A 12820-nucleotide genomic window follows, 5' to 3' on the forward strand; every position below is an offset into this window, starting at 1 on the left:
GTCATTTTTTTTTTAATAATTTATTTATTGATATTTACAACTGTATACACATATATACAACAAGTAAACAAAATGTCATTAGATTGCTTTTCCCCTTTTCGATTCCTAAAAAGCTTTCGACTTAGTCATATATAATATCCTATTTTTCAAACTCCTCTTTCAAAAACCTCTCCTTAACAAAAAATATTCCAGGGAGTTCTTCTCTTCTTGTCCTTTTGATATTATTTCCGTAAAACAGCTGTCTACCTCTTTTCTTTGAACACCAACCCTTATCTAATTCTGTATTAACAAATTTTCTGATTAAATAATCAGATAATTGCAATCCAAACAAAAAAGAGATTCCTTGAGACCAGGAAAAAAATGTCAGAAATGATTGAAATTCATTAAGGAAACCTGAAGTGATGAACTTGGCCTCAATTAAAACTCATAAGGATCGGAGTAAATAAAATAACTTAATTTCCTTTCAGGTATTGCGTATATTATTTTAATGCAAGTTAAGAGGTAATACGATTTCCCAATCTTCAGGTTCTAAAAAATCCATCTGTACTCACAATCACCTCCTGACAAAACTCGAACAAGTACATGAACTATAAAAAATTATGACTAGCATAAAAAAAATCACGTTGGTGATTATTAAAATAAAAAGTTAATGCTGACTGGTTCGCATCAGAGGGCATATCTCACATCAACAGCTAATAATATATTTTAAAAAATAATGCCATGTAATGATTATGATTAAATTGATAAAATATTAACTGGTTAGTCATTTTATTGTTTATTATATTTTGATCTTTTGATGACCTAATTACATGTTGTCTATCCTTATATTTTTACATTTATTATTTCTGAATACGTTTATTTAACTTAATATCATAGAATAACAATACAGAAATTCCCTTAATTCGCAGATAAGTACAATCCAAACAACAAAAGAGATTCCTTGAGACCAGGAAACAAAATATCAGAAGTGATTGAAATTCATAAAGGAAACCAATTATTTTGCATTTAACTTTGTTTTAGGCAATGGGGATCAGAGGATTTCAAACAATTAAATAACTTATATTAATTTTATCAATATTATGGGAGAAAAAGAGGAATTTTGGTTATGTTTTATTATTTACATGCGATTGCCAGTCATTTCCTACTTTTATAAAAAAAAACAAAAAAAAACAGCTTATAAAACATAAAATAAAGAATGGGATCTTATGTTCTCTAAGTTTCTGTTTTTGTTTTTGAGCCGGCAATTTTTTTCAAGCATATGAAGTAAACAAGATTAGCTGCTACTGCACACTCATAGTACGATAAATATTGACAACTGCATTTATCGTTCAAAGCTGCTTTCATTAAGACAGCCTTGGTGTTTCTATTGCACAAAGTTTATTCTTATACCCTTTACTTCCCACAAAAATGTATTGGAAATATCTTCGTGTGAAAAGCATATTTTTTTCCATAACTCACTTAATTTAATTTTAGGAACCACTAAAACCTAAATAATATATTTTATATTCGAGTTCTACGAATATCTCATATAACTAATGATCCGATCTTGATCAATTTTAAAGAGTTTGTTTCGATGTAATGGTAGTTTTGAAAAAATAGTTGAAGTATTTATCATCTGTCATATAGACTTATATTAATTCACGTAATGAAAAAACACAGAATTCTTGGCTTAAGCATTAAAAAGCCAATCATTAACAGAGGCTTATTCCAAATTCTCTTTGTTTATTTTTTTATTTTCCAGTGGAGGGGTTCTGGATTGTTTGCCCATTGACAGTTTATCTCGAGACGGTCACGGGCAGAACGTCAAGTAGCATTCAGCTCATCTCGTGCCACGCACGGGCAGGGTAAGGCGTTCAAGTTGTTCAGTCTACCAAAGATATCTATGACTATATATTAAGATTCTTTCCTTGTTCTGTTTTCTAAGAATCTTTTAACTGAAAAAGAAGACGTTGTTTAGTTTTGAATTCAATATGCCGTCGAATTTGAAACCGATCACACAATCCTTCGCATCAGAGTTTAGTGTTTCATCAGTTCTAAAAATCGTTTTTGTGAATCATATTAAACTGTATTTTTTTGTGATTTTTTGTATATTTGTTGTAGATAGTCCTTTATTGTAGGCGTATTATAGTAGACACTAGGTCGGCGTATTATTCAATGCCTAATTGCTCTTGAACAAACTGAAACTTCCCTGATAGCTTTAATTAAATCATCGTCACGACTTGAAAACAATTCAACGGCAAACTTTAGTAAAATAATTAAAAAGGTCGCAGACTTTTAATTTATACGGATTTAATTACCACAAGTTTAACGAACAATGATTAGAAAAATTGGAATATTTTTCAGCACTTTAGATAACTTAATTATATCTCCAATTAAAAAATTAATGTATGTAAATTACGTTAGATATATGTATAGCTCGTTATTTGAGAATAAAGAACTGAAAATATTAAATAAGGATATTTAATCCATAAATTATAATTAATGATTTAATTTATTTAATATTAAATATTAATTATTAATTCAGAATAGTTAATTAATAAGGAAACAGTAGCATTAATTTTTCAATATAATGAATCCTGTTGCTAAGTTATCGTTTTATAATTTTCCAGTTCATATTTTTTTTTATCTACAGTATCTTCATGTTTCTGCTTTATCATAGTTTTGTACACCTTGCTTTCTTGGATGTCACTTATTCCCTAGGTAAAGCTACTGTAGTGTAGGGTTTATTAACTTTACTATTAAAAACATTATTTTCTTAAACATAATATATAAAGTAAACTGATCATCGTTTTTTTTTTTTCTTTGGAGCTTCATGTCTCAATTTACTAATAGGAACAAATCCTTTGAAAATAGTTATTTATAGTTTGCATTATTTTTTTTTTTGACCTCATAGGAATTTATCACATCGTACATTTACATCGTTAAGGGACGAATTAAGATATTTGTATAGTCTCTCCGTGATTCCATCAATGATATATCCCTCCATATAAATGATACATAATCCTCTAATGATAGGTCTGAATTTTCTTTGTCAGTTTTAACACCACACTCCTAACAGCAACGAACACCATAAATTATTAGGGTGACAATTTCATAATATTGTACCACAAGACAAAACCAAATAAATATTAAACTCAATAACTGGAGCAGAATGATATAAAATAATAAATTAATCGCGGATAAACACAAACCTTAAATAAAAAAAGAGATCAATAAAAACGTAAAGACAAATAATAGCCTTAACATCAGAAGTAGTACATGTGTACTTCGTATAAATAAAAACTCCATATAGAATTAACAAATACTAAACAATTTAATAGACTTAATAATAAATTAAATTAAGAAAAAAGTTGAAAATGAAATAAAGTTAAGGACATTGTTAGAGTATTTTTGTATTGTTAGATAATCGGCCACAAACCGTCCAAAACTATTTTCAAAACAGTTGAAAATTAATAAATAATAAATAAACTACTCAAAACAATATACAAATGAGGGAGGATCACATAAATAAGACAAAGAAAACAAAATTGTTAAATCCGAAGTATAGCCATCTTAGAATTCATAGACTGCTTAAAGCTCACGCAAAAATGCCCCGCTTCGACGTATCAAAAACATTATTTTAATATCTTAATCCGTACTTAACAATTTAAGTTCTAAGAATAATTACGATGTGAAAAAATCCTAGGAGGTCAATGACCTAATAAATGGAATATTCACTAAAAATAACAACTTTCTAATGGCATGGCGTTGAACGTTTATTCAGTATTAGATTGCGCATCCATTGATTTTATATAAGAGCTTTCATTGAATAAGCGCTAAATGGTTTTAGAATATTCTGTTTTTACGAGGTTTGACTTCCTGAAGTATTTTCCTGGGCTACTCAAAGACTTCTGATCGTTTCGCAATAATTTGAGCTGTCAAAGATTTCTTATTCTTTTAACAGAGGTAACAACACCGTGCTGAGTAACTCTAAAATAGAAGAGCTGATGCTTTGATATTAAACAAACATAGACCACGAGATCTCATTAAAGTTTTCAATTTCAATTTAACGCAAGGTTAGTTTGAAGAGATTTGAAAAAAACCTTGACAAATGCCTCAAACAAAATAATCAGATTGTATATTCTGTTTGATATAACGGATGATTGAAATATAAATCAACAAAGATTGTTTTATAAAATGAGGTGTCAAAGTACGGAATAATCGGAAGATCAAAATTAATGTCCTCTTTTAAAAAACAGTAGTTGATTCCAAATATTTTGTCCAGGTTGTTTATTTCAAGCAAAACAATAGACCAATGGCATGAACTACCAGAATTTTAAGCAAATGTGGGATTATTTGAAAATCTAGTCCCCTCACTCAGACATATTTAACCTTCCAGTGATCGTGCCTTCAGATCAACATTGATTGCACGCTTGTGCCTCATACTCAACATAGATTTTAGGCCTTTTACTTGAGAAAACGCAAACCTTCGGATGAAGGATGATAACAGATAACGATAAAGTTCACACAAATATGTTTTGTTGACTTTGAGGGCCAAACGATCGGTATTTTTTCGTTCTCTTTGGGTCCAGTATCGTTAAAGCCAATATACTTCATAGTATATTTATTTAATTTGTAGGTCATGACGTATTTAAATTCGTCCAATTTCCAAAACTCACTTCCTCGCAGCCTATTACCATGGTAAATGCCAGTAAGTTACAAAAGATCTATTAATGCTTTGATCTCATTTTCATTAGTGTGCTTTGCGTTCCTAGGATGAGAAAAATTATCTTTTATTCTGTAAATGTATGTGATGCTTCAGTCGACAATTTTCTGAATCAAAAAACCGCTAATAAAACTGCACCAAATTTTATCACTGTCGGTTCAAATCTTGTTGGGCCTTTGATGCCAGGAAGGTGTTGTCCTACACCCTTTGCGGAACGGGATTCTTTTGCCAAATCAAGGAACTAACTATTGGACAAAACTAGAAGATAAGGAATAAGAGAACTTCAGATCCCCTCAGTGAAATCAGTGATAGAACACCGACAGCTCCGTTGGTATGGATACGTCTGTAGAATGATGGATGACAGAGTCCCAAGAATGGAGGTGAGGTTGACGGTAGAAGACCACGAGGCAGATCTAGCAGGAGCTATATGGATCATACCCAACGACTATGTCTGGAAAGAGGAAAACCACTGGCTCAGATGAAGATCCTAGCCAGAGACCCTGATGTGTGGACCAAGTGGTTAGAGGCTCCTCCACGCTGAAAGGCAGTTAAGGAGGATGAGAAAGAATAGAAGAAACTAACTACTTTATTTTTTTTTATTTATTTGTATTGTATATTATTGATTCTTGGGCAATGGTTATGGCTCACTCATCATCATCACTGGATTCTTAACTGAGTTCAGATTTTGAATCCTCCTCCCGAACAAAAGTACTGTTGATATCGCTAAAATCATCCAAAAAACCTTTAGCATCTAATTTCGCAAAAATTGCTCGCGAATTGTATAAAAAATACGTTTTCTTCATCAAAAATTTCTTTCTAACCGGACATTTCAAATGGGAGAGTAAGCTTGAACGGATAGTCGGTTATATGTGTCAGACCCTTTTTCAGTAAACTAAAAGAAAACAATAGAAATCACTCACCACAATATAGTTACTATATTGGTACAAAGATGAATCAATATCATTCATAGTGCTATCAAAATCAGACGCCTGTGTGATTTAAAGATGATCTCCACGGTGCTGCAGAAGATTAAGAGGCAGCTGCTTTATTTTTTAATTATTTTTTGTTTTTAATATTTTTTTATTGTATATCGATCGCTTTTTAGCATTAAATAAGTTCGTTATTCTGAATGTTGAGACAACAGTTTAAAGTACTAGGTTCAAAAGCATCTTTAAATAGATACTTGTCTTCGTACAAGCTTGTAGTTTATTTCCAAACTATGTTTTGGTTTTTTTAAATCTGAAGGGTAAACTATGAGAAAACTATTAAAGTCATGAAACATTTATCGATAATAATCGAAAATAATATAAGGTTTAATTTAAATTTCGTACACCTTTGAAATCATTCATTTTATAAAATTAAGTGGTATTAAAATATTAATACATTTGTAACTGATTAATATATCGTCTACGTAACGCTACTACAAGGCCGTTACCAAAAATATTCCTAAAATTTGCATCCAACAGGAATATTCTGTAAAATATTTTACTCTATTTCCTACAGCAAAAGAACCTCCATAATTAAAATTATATAAATTACTCTTATCAGCTTTAGTATTACAACCACTTATGCTAGAACCGAAGTCAGCTTTCAGGTCTGTTTTCTACATTTGAAGTCGGGGAAAGAGACTGCAGCTGTGGATTAGTTTGATTTTAATTGGAGCAATGAAATGTGATTTTCTTTAGTGTGTGTAACATATAACATTTATGTTATTTTCTTAACAAATTTTTGAAGGATTTTAAATTAGTTTTGCGATTTATGAAACCTAAAGTTTTATAAGTTAAATGAGAAATTTTGTATCATCATCTTTTAATTTAGAACGTAGTATTTTGGCCAGGTACAGTCCTTGATACATTTATATGTATACATAAAATTATGTATTTATAATGATGCGTCTCCGTCATGTTTTATTATTTCCAAGGCTATGAACTATTTTTTTTGTCAGTCACGGGCAATAACCACTTAAGAAATTTTTTTTTTCGCCCTTAACAATAAATTGTTAAAGATGGTTTTTGTAATATAAACGTATGCTTATGATATCGAATTGCTTGCCTCTCCTCCTACCACCTCTTATTGTACCCATTCGGAAACCGATCCAGGATTGGTTGCACCCTTCAAGGTTAGCTACCTCATCCAATATAGGCAGTGCTGCTTCGATGGTAATGTATAGTTCCTGGTGAGTGCGCAGTGAGAAAAGGACTTCGACATGCTGCTGAGATTAAGTAGTTTGCTCTTCCTTGCTGGTCAGCTCCATAGTTCATCAGCCGCAATTCGTGAGTTACTTCTCTTTAGAAAGATTATATATTTAGATGACTTGCAGAAATGAAGGAAAGACATATAGCGGAAGATTTTGGTACCATCGTCTCTTAAAAAAATCTCAAATAACTAACAGTAATAAATTAGGATAATAGGCTATGATAGACATTTAAATTAAAGCCGGTGTACCCTTAAAGGCATATTTATTTTGAAAAATATATATATATTTTTTCTTAAAAATAGATATAGAGATCTTGCGGAACAATTTTATTTTTAAAAAAAAATTTAAAAATACAACAAGTAATTAGAACGTAGTCAGAATGAACTGAAAAGAATTTGAAAATTCCCTGAAGATTTAAAGCTCAGCTCCTCATTTCCCAATAGACATTATAGCTCTCTGATTTAGCTAATTAGAGAACTAATTTAGCTTTACATAGTGATTGGGAGATTCAGAAGGGATTGGTTGGTGATAAGAGTGTAGCTGTCAGAATAGACGGTAGTTCCTTTTAGAGGCAAAATAATTGTAAATACCTATTTTGTTAAATTTCAAATTTCCAAAATATGTGTTTAATTTTAAGTATTGTAGATGAATTTAGAATTAAATTTTAAAAAAGAAGTCTTATCTAAAAAGTTGGCTGTTTAACATTGAAATGTGAAATATTTGCCATTTTCGATGTGCTTTATGTTTTCAAGTGCTATATACAAAATATTAAAAAAGTTTAAATATACAAAAAAATTAAGCAATACAGGTTAAATAATTTTTAAAAAAAGTATATAAAACGTTTTATATTATTGTTATTGAAGATAATTATTATTAGTTTGTGGTACATTCCTTACAAATAAAATTTGAATGTTCCACGCATATAGGGTATTTTTACTATTTTACTTTTTGCATGAATATTGAGTAAGTTTGTCCTCTTTTCTGAAAGGCATCGAGAACAAAGTTTCCTTTTTCATCGGCAACAATTTCTTCGGTTTTTTGAGAAGATTTTGGTTGAGGTGAAAATTTTTTCAATTACATCTAAAACTATTTGGCCTCCCACTTCAATAAAGGCCAGAAAAATATAACAATCCCATGAATGCTTTGATTTCCGATACAGTAGTTGATTTTGTATCCCTCTCACGGCTGATTTTTTCTTTTATTGTGCCAATATATTCATTTGTATGTTTAACAATTAAACTTCAAATTTGTTTATTGCGAAAGTATTTCCAACATTCTATTGGCGTTTAGCGATTTTTCGCTAAATCTTTAACACCGGGTAAATGCATGAGTAAATTATGGGACCTAGTTTGGGAGTTTTTTGGAAGGTGGTTTTCTTTTCCATCGTGTTCCGTCATTTCCAAAGAAAAATATTTGTTATCAGATTTCAATGTAAAGTTAATTTGTGCCATACTATGTAATTTATTATTCTACTTATTAATAAAAAAGGCGTCATCAAAACCATTTTCATCATTAGAACCTTGAATACCATCCTCACAGACTCATCATTGACGTTAATTTCAACATTATCAACACTGTGTCAGGATCATCCGAAAATTCAATAGCATGAATATTATCATCGTTATTACAAACAATATGACACACAGTCTATTCCATCTTCCATCTTCCTGATTATTTAAATTGAAAAAAAATTTGTTTGCCATTTAGGGCATCAAAAATAGTAACGGTACTAAACGCACAGTATATGTGAAATACGATCCTGCTGACTGTTTATCTAAAACTGCTCTAGGAGAGGATCTGGGAAAGGAAACGTGATGCATGATGGAGGATAAGTTCTCAGGATCTTTACTGAAAGGTCCTGAGAAGGAGAAGCTACAGGATCAGTTAGTCAGCGCATTAGTAGTCCCCAGAAAGTGGAATGTTTCTGACAGTACAAGAGCCCAAGAGGAGAAAAAAGGCAGTTATCTCACCCCAATTTTTTATTACTTTAATGAAAACTATATATAAGTACTAGTCAAAATTGATGAGTCTCCTAAGTATAGGTAGGAGGAATAAAAAATGTCGGCTCTTTGAAAGCGATAAAAAAAATTAATTTTTCATTCGGAGCTCTATATCTTAAAATGTAGGAACAACACAAGAAAAGCTAAGAAAACGTCATTTAAAGATGAGCAAATTTGCTAAAATATGAGCCCTAATAGAGATATTTAAAAGCAGCATTTCATAAAAATGTTGTATGGGACAAACTGAAAGATCAGTAGTTAGTGAATTTATTTTGAAAAATCTTCATCTCCAAAAACCATTTGACGTACAGATGTCTATTACCACTCAAATTAAACCTAGTTTAATGAGCTATAAAGTAGCCTATTGCGTTTATTTACGTAGGAGAAGTGGTTTTCATGAAATATACTAAAATAAATTGATTTATAGTTGTTCGGACCAATTTTCATTTGCCAAATTTATATCCATATGTGAATATCATAAAAACTACTACTCCTATGAAGATAAGTGTCATAAACTACTTTATACAGAGTTACATTTCCTTTATTTTGAGTGTTGGCAGACATATCTGCGACTTATGGATCTAGAGATATATTTTTCAAAAATTCAACATTTTATATGTACAACTATATATTAACATTTTGTGAGTTTATTTTGACAAATATCATAAAAACTACTACTCCTACAAAGATAAACATAATTAACTATTTTGTAGTAAATGTAACTAGCTTTAATTTGAGTGCTGTCAAACATCTGTACGTCCAACGGTTTTTGAAATGAAGTTTTTCATAAATCAAACTTTTTGTCCGAACAACTATAAATCAATTTATTTTAGCAAATATCATGAAAACTACTATTTCTACAAAGGTAAAGGTCATAACCTTATTTATAGTCCATTAAACTAGCTTTAATTTGAGTGCTAATAGACATCTGTACGTATCATAGATCCTGAGATATAGATTTCTCAAAATAAATTAGCTAACAACTTCAATCTTTCAGAAGATTTTTAAGAAATTTTTATTTTTAAAAAGTTATATATCGTGAACTATGGGCGCAAATAGCTCTTTTTGGGCTAATATCTCAGCAAATTTACTCTTCTTTAAATAATGTTCTCTTAGATTTTCTAGTGTTATTGATAGTTTTTTGGATATAGAACTTCGAATGAAAAATTAATGTTTTGAAACAGTCGCCAATTTTTATTCCCTCTACCTATACTTGGCAGACTCGTCAATTTTGACTAGTAATTATACATAGTTTTCATTAAAGTAATCAAAAATTGGGGTGAAATAACTGCCTTTTTTTCTTCTCGGCTCTTGTACTATGAGAGATATAGTGCGTGTGCCGCCGTGTTGAGACAGAAGGGTGCTAGAATGGAGCGGGCATTAGACTTATTGATGTAAAATTCACTAGAACGTACCCTCGAGAAAACATTTCCAGAAATGTTCCTGCAAATATTCCTTAGACTTCATAAATTCTTGGGAATTACTGAGTTAATATAACTATTTGTTTCACACAATAATCAATAATTGTTAGATGATTGTTACTTTCAGCATGATTAGGTTCAATGAGATTCATGACTGCTATAATTTATTTACGTTGATATTAAAAAATAACTACCATTGATATTTTTAAATTAATAAGAAGTTGGAAAATTATCAACGTTTAATTAAATAAATCATTTAATGATAAAGCTACGAAACTCGAATTAAAACCAAAATTTTCCATTAGTTCTAGTCTATATTCTTAATTATCAATGTGATTCAGAAATGGAGTTGGAAATTTTATCAAAGTACTTAGACCACAACATTCGAAATCTCGTCGGATTCATTTGCGGATTTGGTGTTATTTTCAATTTGTTTGTAAAATTTCATCTACTGGATCAAACACTGTTTCAGTTGCTTGTATTCTACTCAGTAAACTTTGTTTTAGCGCAGTTCTATCGGGTAAAAAAATTAATGGGTGATTAAATATACACCATGATCAAGCCTATATATACACAAATGTGTTAAAGGTACGTTTATTACAATGAACAGGAGCATCTAATTCAGAACAGTAATATGTGGTAATTATATTTAAATTATATATAAATCATTCATATATATAATTATAATAAAATAATGAAAAAACTTGGTGAGTCATGCTTCCTTGCTTCCCCATCGTTTCCTTAACAAACAGTTATCTTTTAATATACCTCAGTTTTGTTTTCTAAAATGAAATAAACTCTCTAGAAATCCAAGCAGACCCTCCTAACTCTCCAAGACCCCCCTAATTCACCCATTTTTTTTTTATTATAACATAATTTACAATTAAATACATACTTAAAAATATTATTTATTTCACAAAAATTAATTCCCATATTTTACAAAAATGGGTTTTTTTCATTTATAAATCACAAAATGGAAAAAAAAACTTTTTAAAATTTTAAAAATTAAAGCACTTGTTTATTGCTTCTTCCTCTAATTGAGGCCTGGACACGTTCTGGTTTACACAAAATCAAGTGGTTAATGGCGTCTTGGTCCAACTTGTTCTATTACTCCACAGTAGATGTTAGCGTTGAGATATTTGGTGTGTTGATCGGCCTTACTCACTCAATGTGAGGAATAACTCGATGGCACTTTTGGAGATAATTTTTGTATACTCATCTAAAAAAAAATCTCACAATAGCAAGGCGCAATAGGTTCACTTCAAATCTCAACTGAAGGGAAATGCTAAATTAGTTTGCAATAATATTTTTTAGAAATCGTGTTGTTTTGGGTGCTAATCCTAAATCTGCTCTATTTTTAGTATTCCCTAATGATGTGCTGCTGAGATCAAAAGCTCCCTTTACCATGTCTTACACTATTACGGAACGAAGAGGTGATGTAAAACATGTTTTTATATGAGCAGAAATGATCTGATCGCCATAGTAGATCAGTTGCGTCCATACCTCTGTGGTATTCTTCAAGTTTTCTTTCTACATATGGCACAATGTTAAACAGAATTGCTAAGAAATCATTTTACTCAATATTGTCTTCTGACCTTATAGGTAACATGATTCCTCTGTGATCGTAGCATTACATGATGTCCCCATTTCTTTTAAATATTGACACTGTTTTATCCTTGAACCGTTAACCAGGGCTTACTTCTCCATTCCAAATTCGCGATGTTAATTTTTGGATATCCTCTGCAGTCTCCAAGTTTGCATCTTTTATATAAGCCAGAATAACGTTTGTCCTCCCATATAGTTTCTTCCTGCTACTAGCTTTATAAAGGACACATATTGGTCACGATCAACATTTCCCAATTAGATCAAAGCCTCCAGAAATGTCTTTTTCATTCGTCTTAAATTCCTGTTCCAATGTCTTAAAATACTGTTTTGTTTGGTTTCTCGATTCACTCTTAAAGCTATTAATTGTTCTGTTCTTTTCCTTGCTATATTATTATGCCCAGAACAATCAATTTCCTTTACCCCTCTAAGCTATGCTTTTTGGCCAAATTTCTGCATACTTTAAATGTTTAGTCCTTAATTGTTACCTTCAATTCTGTACTAAGGCATAGCATCTTGATTCTGCAATTTTTGGATGAATTTCATTAGCTGCTTTAGAAATAACTGCATTTATATAATGCCACCTTAATTAAATAGTTTTCATATCAAAATAAATATAAGGCACACATGTATCAAGTTTACTATATCCGGAGTATTTTGAAGAAGGTTCTTATTTTATTTCGGAGTGGAAAAAAAGTTAAATCTAAAGGCTGCAATTTTTCACCACATCTCTACATGTTACTTTAAGTATCAAGAAGTTTTGTAGTTAAATTTCGGTTTATGGTGTCAAATAATAGTTGAAAATTTGATTTTCCACAAACAGTTGGACGCCTCTAATATTTTTGGTAGTTTCTATTGGAAAATCTTGAAAAGAAACAATACTGCTCGGGTGCCT

The 12820-nt window shown here is 30.7% G+C and overlaps 1 protein-coding gene across 2 annotated transcripts in view; it reads left to right on the forward strand.

Moving 5' to 3' along the window:
- Positions 1–12820, forward strand: part of LOC106688924 (protein takeout) — a 42648-nt gene that overhangs the window by 17265 nt on the left and 12563 nt on the right. The window contains exon 1 of one of the 2 annotated variants that reach the window (XM_014433623.3): positions 6846–6978. The exons of the other annotated variant lie outside the window; for it this stretch is intronic. Within the exon in view, the coding sequence (XP_014289109.1) occupies positions 6912–6978 (67 nt within the window). The 5' untranslated portion in view covers positions 6846–6911. Of the gene's footprint in view, positions 1–6845; positions 6979–12820 lie in introns of those variants that run through there. 2 annotated transcript variants of the gene reach the window in all.

The sequence above is a fragment of the Halyomorpha halys genome, unplaced genomic scaffold (genome assembly GCF_000696795.3).
Source record: "Halyomorpha halys isolate HHAL.00 unplaced genomic scaffold, Hhal_1.1 Scaffold1234.1, whole genome shotgun sequence".
Classification (NCBI taxonomy): Eukaryota; Metazoa; Arthropoda; class Insecta; order Hemiptera; family Pentatomidae; genus Halyomorpha; species Halyomorpha halys.